Below are 11,869 nucleotides of genomic sequence, written 5' to 3' on the forward strand. Positions count from 1 at the left end.
AACATAATTATCAATATTAATAACACACCATCACGCATGCGCTAAAAACATTTCGTCGTCATTTACGAAGCATTTTTAAACATGACTCGTATGATTCATATTCAACGGCAACGTTTGATTCACTTCCTGATCCGATTCACACGACTCGACTCTGAGAAGAATCGACTCGCTCGCGCTCTGCCTGCTTTGACGTTTGCGTTTTCATTCATCTGATTGAGCTCGCGCTCGTGAGCAGGATGTTGTGGAGCTCGGAGATCTGCTGACTCGCCCCGGGGCTTTACGATCCCTTTCTGCTGGATCAACCCGAGCTGTAGGAGCTTCTCCTTCTTCTCCTTCTTCTTCTTCTTCTTCTTCTTCTTCTTCTTCTTCTTCTTCTTCTTCTTCTTCTTCCTCTCATTCTTCTAAAGGACCTCTCTGTCTCTGGATATCTGAGAAACAAGCAAAGAAGAGGAGGTGTTTCATCTGAGCGCGAGCCCGGGTTGAGGAGCTTTCCGCACCGCATTCCGTCTTTAAATTTTCGCTTGTTCTGGTTTTGTGTCATATCTATTTATTTCGGGATGATGCCACCGCAGATGAGGTTCAGGAGAAGATCCTTCCTCGGGCTCCTCTTCCTCTTCTCTCTCTCTACATCGGCGCTCTACTTCATCTACTCGGCTCCCGGGATCGGTGAGTGTTAACGGCGGCGCGAGCCATATTCACAACACACACACACACCGTCACATCATTCTATAGGTATCTATCATGTATGCTGATTTCTGAAACACAGTAGCGCCTCGCACGTGCGCTTCATGTTAATAATATTCATAAGACCGCCTTATAACGCGTCTTAGGGGGAATATACGACTATATGAATACGGGGATCTCATGTCTGGCGCTTACTGATGCATTTACACACACACACACACACACACTTATGATTTGACACATGCACCACTTAGTGGAAGCCCAGGTACATTGTGTTTATCGTAAATCCTCCCACCGCCACATCCACCCACCCCAACACACACACACACACACACACACACACAGTGTACACAGTGAAGGATAGACCTGGTTCCTCATTGTGTCCTCATTAATCTCCATTTCCATCATCCACCTGCTTTCTCTTCTTGTCTCCTGCCTCAGACTCAGGAGTGTAATGAACCCTGAACACTGACTAGATCAATAAGTGTGTGTGTGTGTGTGTGTGTGTGGTCATTCAGCGGTGTGATCTCAGTCAGTCTCTCGAGTCACCTCCCACCATGTCATTGATCATCAGACGACTTTATGATGATCTCGAAGCAGCTAGCTTATAGAGCACTGGTCAGGATTAATGGTGTGTGAGAATAGAGGGATCTTAGTGTGAGAATAAAGTATACTCATAATGTGTCCCTGAAGTTGTAAATGGGTGTAACATGTTGCCATGAGCAACGCACCGACCAATCAAAGGTCATTATTTTTATAGCTATAATTTTCTTATCCTATATGATTCCAAGAGAAGGTTTTTTATGATCGGTTGTTAATGATTTAATGAGAGGTGCAGCTACGCCGCTGTCTCGTAGATAAAACTAAACATGTGACGCAGTTTCTGAGAAAATTCCTCAGCTTTCTGGTTAAATGATATTTATAGCTTCTGCCTCTGAAACTTCTGCCTCTGAAACTTCTGCCTCTGAAACTGCTTCTGTGGTTTAGAAAAAGAAAACAAATGAACCTCAGCTTCACATCTCTGCAGAATCACACCGAATAAATACCACCATGAAAATCAGAAAGTAAACGAAAAATGTAAATATGAAAAAATAAAATATATTAGCAAAAAAACAACACAGTAGGTTCAAACATCTGGCAACGTCTCTCTTTTTAATCATCTTAGCTCTGGTCTCACTTTTTACATTTGTGTCCAATTCACATTTTTAATTTTTGCATGTTTTTTTTTTATCTTTTATTTTTTAGAGACTTCCAGTCTCTTTATTTTAAAAACAGCATCCGGTCTCACTGTTTAATGTTAGCTCTGGTCTCACTTTTTTAAATTTTTAGTAGTTTTGCTTTTTACCTTTTCCTTTTTTTTCTTTTCTTTTTTTTTTTTTTTAAATTTTTTACCCTGGTCATGATTTTTTACCTTTACATCTCATTTTAAATTTTGCATCCAGTCTCACTCTTTAATGTTACCTCTAGTCTCACTTTTTAATCTGGTCCAGTCTTAGTTTCAAGTTTTTGTTGGTCTTGTGTTTTTTTCCCTTCACATCCAGTCTCATTTTGAATTTTGCATCCAGTCTGACCCTTGACTGTTAGCTCTGGTCTCACTTTTTAATCTGGTCCAGTCTCACTTTTAAATTTTGCAGTTCCTTGCAAAAAAAACCCCAAAAATAACAGTTTTGTTTTTTTCTGATTTTGCTTGTTAAAGTCTTGACCGGTGTCACATTTTATGTTCAGTCTAAATTGGATCCGGTTTCTATTTTTAATTTTGTGTCTGGTCTCACTCTTATTTTTCATCTGGTCCTACTATAATTTTATGGCTAGTCTCACTTTTATTTCATACCTAATATACGTTTTATCTTCAGCAAAACTCGATCTTAATATTATTTTAATTTTATGCAGCTGCTCTGACTCTTACCTTGTGTCTTCTCTCTTGTTTTTTTTTTCCCAGTCTCTCTTTACATTGCAGCCACTATGACAGAGCATCTTAGTGTTGTGTCTCTCTTGAGGAATAAAGACCAATTTGCCAAAATGATATTTACTTTTTTAACTCTGAATAAAAGAATGCTGCTTGTCTAGTGAGATGATGATCTTTACCATGTGATGTTTAGCATGCTAGTCATCCTGGTGTGGTCAGGAGTAAGACTCTTTCTTGCTGAAGTCTTTTGCTTGAGAGCATTTATGTGGAGAGAGACGATGCAGCTAGAGTGTGTGTGTGTGTGTGTGTGGGTAGCTGCTGCACAGCTAACCGATAGCAAGGTTCTTTCTGCTCAGCCTTGGCTTTGCGGTAATCCTGCAGCTCTTCCGCGTGTTAACTGCTGTATCTCAGTGACTGCACAGTGATTGTAAACTAAACCTAGCAGCCGACAGATAGGCGAGTGAAGCATGTGGAGGAACAGGCCTGAGGGGTGAAGAGATAACGCTCACGTTTGTTCAGAGCAAATAGGAAGTAGAAGAGGAATAAAGGAGTGTGTTTATAAAAAGCATACAGAGTGACAATGAAAGCTAAAAGCAGCAGAGAACTTAGTGTGAGTGTGGCTGATGAATATCAGAAATCCAGGCTGAAAGAGACAAGTAGGCCACGCTTCGTCCTGTTATAGCTCCTCACACTATGTGGGGGGGGGGGTCAGACAGACTTTCACTACATAAAGAGAACATGACACACGTGGCCGGAGACTCATCCCCACTCATACCTCTGGTCTCTCTTTTCACTTTGTATACACTCCCATTTTTACATTTGTTTAGCTGGTCTCACTTTGAATTTTTTTTTATCCGCTCTCACATTTACATTTTTTATCTGGTCTCACTTTTTAGATTTTTATATCCTCTCACGTTTACATTTTTTTATCTGGTCTCACTTTTTAGACTTTATCTCCTCTCATTTTTACATTTTTTATCTGGTCTCACTTTTTAGATTTTTATCCACTCTAACTTTTTAAATTTGTGTCTGGTTTCACTTTTTAATGTTACCTCTGGTGTCACTTTAAAAAAAATTTTTTAATCCAGTCTCACTTTTAAAATTTGTGTCTCATTTTTTATTTTATTTATTCAGTCTCATTTTTTAATTTTGTGTCTGGTCTCACGTTTAATTTTTGTTATTCACTCTCACTTTTACATTTTTTATCTGGTCTCACTTTTTCATTTTTATCCAGTTTCACTTCTTAAATTTGTCTTTGGTCTCACTTTTTAATTTATTTATCCAGTCTCACGGTATAAATTTGTGTCTGGTCTCGCTTTTATCTGGTTTCTTTCACTTTCTAAATGTGTGTTGTCATTTCTACCTTTATGTCTAGTCTCTTTCTAAAATTTTGTATCCAATCTCGTCATGTCCGGTCTCACTTTTTAATCTTGCGTCTGTCCTTAGCTTTTTTAAATTTTTAACAGTATTTTTGTATCTGGTCTCACATTTTAATTGTGCATCTAGTCTCACTTTTTTGTATCACATTTTCTTTGTAATTAATTAAAACATTTGAATAAAATTAGTTATAATTAATCAAGGCTCAAATCACGGAGGATTTTTTGAGGCTGAAAAAATAATTTATTTATTTATTTATATTTTTCTAATATTTTTCTCTGCAACCTCAAGGCACAGAGGTCAGTGGTTTCATTGGCAGAAGGTCAGAAGGTGTAAATCTGTGAGTGTTAAAGCTAGCATTACAATAAATAGCCATGTGCTCAGTTTTATCAGCGTCCAGTCTTTTCCGAACCGCATTAGACCAGTTTATATATCTGAGAGTCTGACACCAAAATATTATTTTATTGAAATAAATTTCAGTGGAATAGCTAGAGCAGAAGACACCAGATGATCTTCATAAATCCGCTTCTTTTAGGATAAATGACATTAGCCACTTAGCTCAGGACTCTTTCAGGGATTAATGAAAGCCTTTTCACGTGTATTAGCTTACTCATTAGCGCTACTAATGTTCTGCTCTGATAAAAACATATCTCTGCCGCCGGAGATTCCTGCTGCTTCACTTCCTTCTGCCCTCATGTCCTCTGAATATTGTTTCGTAACGTCACGTGATATTAGATTCTTTTATTTCCCTCACTCTGGAAAGGCACATTATTTTGTTTTGAGGAAATATAAAGAAATATTTCGCTTTTGTTTTGAAGTCGCTTCTTCTCACTGTTAACTTTCGTTATGATTAAATATGGCTCTGTTAGCTAACTTACAGAGATCTAAAAGCTTTCTGTATTTTAGCTAGCTGTGTTCGCGCAGTCTGCTGCCACCTTCAGGTCAACGGAGGAATTGCAGAGAATCTGCATTTAGTGTTAGTTAAATAAACGAATACAGATTTGCATTTACTAAAAACATAAAAAAAATGTACATAGGCTTTTTTAAATAAACAAACCCGGGGTGTAAGACCTAAATGTTGTAAAAGAAATTAAATTAAACAGCCAGATTCGCTCTGGTTGTTGTGTTAAAAGCCCGCAGTGAGCTGTGGTGAGCTGATAGGAGAGGGTGTGTTGCAATAAAAACCATGCAGCTGTAAAAGCCACGCAGTGAAGATGTCAAATATTGCTGATCAGAGACTGAAGATGACTCACTGCTTCTCAGATTTCAACCACAACCTCATCCATATGACTGAAATATTTATTCCCCGCTGTAAGGATAAGCCTGAACCACGTGTACATGAAGCAGACGTCTTTCATAAACCTGAATACTGCAGCCGGCTGGAAATTTCAGGAATGTTTCTGAACAAGCGGGTGGAATATTCTACGGATGCGACTGATGAGTGATTACTGAACAGAGATCATTTTTATGAATGGGTACAAAAAGATTCTGAGACGAGAGAGGGCGTGGTCATGACACGTGCGTAAAGAGGAGGAGAAGAGTACTGAAAACGTATCCGAGCGTCTCGCTCCTTCCTCCAGGCTTTCCCCGGAATTCTGAGTACAGAGTGTATTGTTGTACGTTTGACCATTTTGTTACATCTGCTGATTCTGCGCTCTGATTGGTCAGAAGGTGTTGAGTCGTTCTCTGGAAACTGCAACTCTGAATGTAGCGAAGGCTTATAATAATGCGCTCACTTTGATACCTTATGGTTTCCATAGCAACAGCTCGGAAACAACAATTTCTGTAAGGAGTGATGGGTTTACTTGGACGTATCCATGGAAGGAGTCTCCAGTGTCAGTGAAGTGTTTTGTTCTTCAGATGTCAGGAACGTGTCCATCCTGCTAATTAGCATAACCACGCCCTCAGCAGAATGGTGTCATTACTGCACTCCAAACTCCGACATACGGTGACGTATTTTAGATGGAACAGCACTCGGAGTTTGCAGTGCAGTAATGACGTCATTCTGTTGACAGGAAGATGCTGTGGGTGTGGTTATGCTAATTAGCAGGATGGACATGTTGATCTATGAAGAGCAAAATACTTTCTGAAGCTTTAAACCTACATTCACTGACACTGGAGACTCCTTCCATCAATACACTATTGACGTGTTCTATTCCATCAAGACGTATTATGGACAGAGCAGCACTCGGAGTTGGGCGATGGATTAAAATCACCACTTCCTGTGTGTGCTCGCTGATGTCATGTGTCTTTTCTGGAAATGTATGACATGTGGAAGGGGGGTGGGGGGTGGGGGGTGGGCGCTGGCAGGGGATGGAACAACAATGACACAAGCCTTGTACCAGCATCCTGTTTGGCTGAAAATAAAGGAGGAAATCACATGATTGCTAACCTTTCTCTTAACCCATGCTCGCTCACACACACACACACACACACATGCACAAACACACACACATGCACAAACACACACAGACACAGACGTGCCATCCCCCATCTGCTAACCGCATTCAACCCAAGAGATATTTAAGTCATCCCTCAAGGAGGGGGCTCAGGAGACGAGAAAATCATTAGCACACACACACACACACACACACACACACACAGACGAACAGTGTGGAGAATGAGGGGGTTGGGAATCCTGTCACTGTAGAGGAAAATGTCCATCGGAGAGCCCAGGTGCTTCCTTTGTTCCTGTGAGGGTTGTGTTTGTCGTGTGCACGAGTGTGTGTGTGTGAGTGTGTGTGTGTGTGTGAGTGTGTGTGTGAGTGTGTGTGTGTGAGTGTGTGTGAGTGTGTGTGAGTGTGTGTGAGTGTGTGTGCTGTTCATGGTAAACATTTGAACACACAGCACACGAGCTGTCACTTCGTTTTCTCTCTGCAGTGTGTGCGCTTTAGCATGACCTCAATTCCCATGAGCCTTCCTGAAAACCCACATCGTCACTGCGCTCTTTTTCTGCTCTCTTTCGAGCTCGTGAGATTCGGCGCTAACGACGAGCAGTTAGTTAATAATTCATCTCTAATTAGTTATCTTCCGTTGTCGAGTCACGAAATGAGTATTCAAACACACACACGCCCACGCACACACACACACACATATATAAATTGAAGAGGGCGTGGCCTATCCTCTGTACTTCTCTGTCCCAGTGAAGGAGGAGTGGCCTCTGCTATGTGGCTTTTTCTGTTGAGGAGGCGTGGCCTCTCCTATATATCTCTCTGTTCCAGTGAAGGAGGTGTGGCCTCTGTTATGTGGCAGTTAGTTGCTGTTGAGGAGGCGTGGCCTCTCCTATATACCTCTCTGTCCCAGTGAAGGAGGCGTGGCTTCTGTTATGTGGCAGTTAGTCCCTTTAAAGGAGGCACGTCCTCTCCTATATACTTCTCTGTCCAAGTGAAGAAGGCGTGGCCTGTACTGTGTCATTCTTTGTCCCTTTGAAAAATATTTAACATGTCCTCTGTCTGTTCTTGTGAAGGGGGTGTGGCTGTCATAATGAAGTCCGGGGGGCGTGGCCACACCTCTGTAGCTGTCAGTTCTAGTAAAGAAGACATGTCATCTTCAGTCTTTGTAAAGAAGGTGTGGCTTCTCATCTATACCTCTCTCTGCTAGTGAGGGAGGTGTGGTTTTTTGGTTCCCGTGTGGTTATGAGTTTTAATGAAGGAGGCGTGGCCTCTCCTGCGGTAGGTCAATCACAGTAAAGGAGACATGGCCTCTTGTGTATGGTTGTCGTAGCTGAACTGAAGTAAACTGAAGTAAAGCATATTTTTCACACATACACATGCTCAGACTCACACACACACACACACACATGTGGTAAAGGTCATACGTGTGACCAGATGTGTCACTCACATCTCTACAGGAACGTGATGCATTTCCTCTAAGCTGTTTGCACGAATGTGTGTGAGCTCCTTTTCTCCTCACTCTTACTGAGAAACACTCATATAAAAAAACAGGGATAGAAAATATGGAGTGTTAAATATAATCCCCTGTGATGTAAGAGCACGTGGAACAGCACTCCATCCAGCGCTGAACGTTCTTTAGCTTTTGAGTTCTTCTTCTTCGTGTGTGTGAGAAAGTTCTATATCTCTCACATCTCAGACGCCGCATATTTTGTGGGCGGAGCCTGTCTGCCTGCATCATATATCAAGAAAGACGCTGTGAAGGGAAAGCTCTGCGACTCCAGACACTCACTCGCTCGTTTGCATGATCGCTCGCAAATAAGCGAACAATGACCCATCTTTGGTTTGCATGATGATTTGTTTGCTGAAGATGAAGATATGGAGTGGAGAGACGGAAGAAAGAGCACTCTGAGCGTGAGAGAGGAAGAGAGAGCGTGTGCTCGGTGCGAGAACTCGCTCTGATAGACGCTCGTGAAAATACCACTAACAGCCAAGGACGTCATGCTGCGGTCGTGTCCTGAGAGCAAAGTGAGTGGCTGCATCAATCAGAGCCATCGACCTTGAGTTGCTTCTTCCTGCGCACACACACACACACACACACACACACACAGCCGCATCAGTGCCACAGAGATCCTGTTACACAGCGTGCTAGGCTTTTACAATCCACTGTGTTAATGACGGATGCTTTCCGAGTCGGGGCGGGGGACACGTCCTGCAGATCGATACGAGTGAAAGCGCACCATGGCAGCGGCGGCAGAGAAAGTGGGCGTGTCTATGTGGATCTCGTTTCATATCCTGCCACTTTAAGCCTCATGCCATCACGTATAAAGGTCACATGAATCACTCGATGTTGCTCTTCTATATTACATCATCAGACAGAAATGTTTTTAGTGGCATGTTTACAGGCGTTTTTAGTGATAAGTTTCCTAATCTCTCATCTCAGGGCTCAGGCTCTGACTCGGGCGTGACTTACAGTTTCTTTAACCTTGGAACAGAGAAACAGAGCAAACAGCAAACGTTTACTGTGTATGTTTGGAATACAGAAATAAATAAAAATTCTGAAAATAAATATTTATATAAAACTGCACAATTTTAACTGCACATCTTGGCATAAATGCGACGTTAAATGTAACCTTGTATCTATTACACTGTTAAACACCTTAATGACACCAAAATAGACCTGAGGACACCTTAATGACACCAAAATAGACCTGAGGACACCTTAATGACACCAAAATAGACCTGAGGACACCTTAATGACACCAAAATAGACCTGAGGACACCTTAATGACACCAAAATAGACCTGAGGACACCTTAATGACACCAAAATAGACCTGAGGACACCTTAATGACACCAAAATAGACCTGAGGACACCTTAATGACACCAAAATAGACCTGGAGACACATTAATGACACTAAAATAGACCTGGGGACACCTTTATGACACCAAAATAGACCTGGGGACACCTTAATGACACCAAAATAGACCTGGGGACACCTTTATGACACCAAAATAGACCTGGGGACACCTTTATGACACCAAAATAGACCTGAGGACATGGTAAGGACACTAAAATAGACCTGAGGACATCTTAATGACACTAAAATAGTGCTGGGGACATTTTAAGGACACTAAAATGGACCTTGGGACACCTTGAGAACCCAAGAACATACCTGGGGACACCTTAGAGAGACCAAAACAGACCTGGGGACACCTTGAGCACCCAAACACAGACCTGTGGACACCTTGGGGACACCAAAATAGACCTGGAGACAATTTAATGACACCAAAGTAGACCTGGCAACACCTTAGAGACACCAAAATGGACGGGGACATCTTGAGCACCCACAAACAGATCTGGGGACACCTTAGAGAGACCAAAATAGACCTGAGCACACCTCAAGGACACCAAAATAGACCTGAGGACACCTCAGGGACACCAATATAGACCTGAGATCCGCCGCTGTGTATGTCACACTGACCTTTGTTACCCTGACGACGGTAATAACACGCCGCTGAGGTTGAATCTGATTCAGGATCAGTTTCTCCTCCTCTTGAACACATGTAACAGGCAGAAACTGACTCCAGATCAGTTCTTTTGGCTGGTTTATGATTTACTGTGTGACTCTGAAGATAAGATAATGTTTAACGCTGTGATAGATGGAGGGATGAAGTAAAGAGAAGTGGCTCTGCTTTCAGTGAAGAAGTTTATATTCAGATCTCACATTTATTCTGTTTGTTTAATATCCTGTGTTTCAAGGATCAATAAAATCGATCAAATCTGTTCAACTGTAAATCCACAGTGTTATAACACCTTTATTAAGCAATACACTTGGGAAAGCTCTGCTCTGTCAGGACACAATCACTGTCCAGATGGCAGCTGACCAATCAGGCATAGCGTTTCTGCTCTGTCACTATGGAGACACGGGACGTTGCTGATAGCGTTGTCATGGTGTCCAGCGTCACTCGGTCATCATCATCTCCGTATGACTTCTCTAATTAACTTAAAGTGAATCGGGGAGGATTTGCTGCGTGCGGCTCAACATGAGCTCCTCGTTACATACGGCGTGTTTTATTAAATAAACAGAACACTGCTTTCAATTAGAACTGTTTACAATGTGGAAGAAAACAATAAATATTTATTTATTTATAACATTATATAACTTTTTTTTCTTTTTTTATTTGATTTTACATTTTCTAAATAATGCTCAATAATGTCTTTAATTATTTATTTTTGTTGAAGTTTTTTTTTAAAACAATTACATAGTTATAACTATAAATTTAAATACACTTTATTAGTTATTTTATTTTATTTTATTGTTTTATAAATAACAATTTAGAGTAATGCTCAGTAATGGCATTTTTATATGAAATTTATATAAATCTGGAAAATTCAGATTTGAATAGAATAGAATAGAATAGAATAGAATAGAATAGAATAGAATAGAGATGTTGGGAACATCAGGGAGTATTCTGACCAAAAATTTGTCATCAGGGAGCAGTGATGATCAGTGATTGGTCATCAAGGAGCAGTGATGATCAGTGATTGGTCAGTAGAAAGAATTGTGATTAGTAATTGGTCATCAGGGAGCAGTGGTGATCAGTGAATGGTCAGTAGGAAAAAGATGTTCAGGGATTGTTTGTGAGGACAAAAGGTGGTCAGTGATTATATTAAACCTATTCAATAGATTTGCTAAATGTGTCTAAAATGTGTGATATGTAAATTCAGCCACAGAAAAATCCTGGAGTTGATGAGGATTGATGATGAGGATTGATGATGAGGATTGATGATGAAGATTGATGAGGATTGATGATGAGGATTGTTGATGAGGATTGATGAGGATTGATGATGAGGATTGATGAGGATTGGTGATGAGGATTGATGATGAGGATTGATGAAGATTGATGATGAGGATTGATGAGGATTGATGATGAGGATTGATGATGAGGATTGATGATGAGAAATGATGAGGATTGATGATGAGGATTGATGATGAGGTTTGATGAGGATTGATGATGAGGATTGATAAGGATTGATGATGAGGATTGATGATGAGGATTGATGAAGATTGATGATGAGGATTGATGAGGATTGATGATGAGGATTGATAAGGATTGATGATGAAGATTGATGATGAAGATTGATGATGAGGATTGATGAGGATTGATGATGAGGATTGATGATGAGAATTGATGAGGATTGATGATGAGGATTGATAAGGATTGATGATGAAGATTGATGAAGATTGATGATGAGGATTGATGAGGATTGATGATGAGGATTGATGATGAGGATTGATGATGAGGATTGATGAGGATTGATGATGAGGATTGATAAGGATTGATGATGAGGATTGATGATGAGGATTGATGAAGATTGATGATGAGGATTGATGAGGATTGATGATGAGGATTGATGATGAGGATTGATGAAGATTGATGATGAGGATTGATGAGGATTGATGATGAAGATTGATGATGAGGATTGATGATGAGAATTGATGAGGAT

General features: G+C 40.8%; 1 protein-coding gene across 1 annotated transcript in view; it reads left to right on the plus strand.

Annotated features, from left to right (window-relative positions):
* The first annotated feature begins 207 nt into the window (after window positions 1-207).
* Window positions 208-11,869, plus strand: part of b4galt5 (UDP-Gal:betaGlcNAc beta 1,4- galactosyltransferase, polypeptide 5) — a 38,723-nt gene continuing 27,061 nt past the window's right edge. The window contains exon 1 of the mRNA XM_058409935.1: window positions 208-666. Coding sequence (XP_058265918.1) covers window positions 558-666 — 109 coding nt within the window. The 5' untranslated portion in view covers window positions 208-557. The remainder of the gene's footprint in view (window positions 667-11,869) is intronic.

This window comes from Hemibagrus wyckioides, linkage group LG15, assembly GCF_019097595.1.
Source record: "Hemibagrus wyckioides isolate EC202008001 linkage group LG15, SWU_Hwy_1.0, whole genome shotgun sequence".
Classification (NCBI taxonomy): domain Eukaryota; kingdom Metazoa; phylum Chordata; class Actinopteri; order Siluriformes; family Bagridae; genus Hemibagrus; species Hemibagrus wyckioides.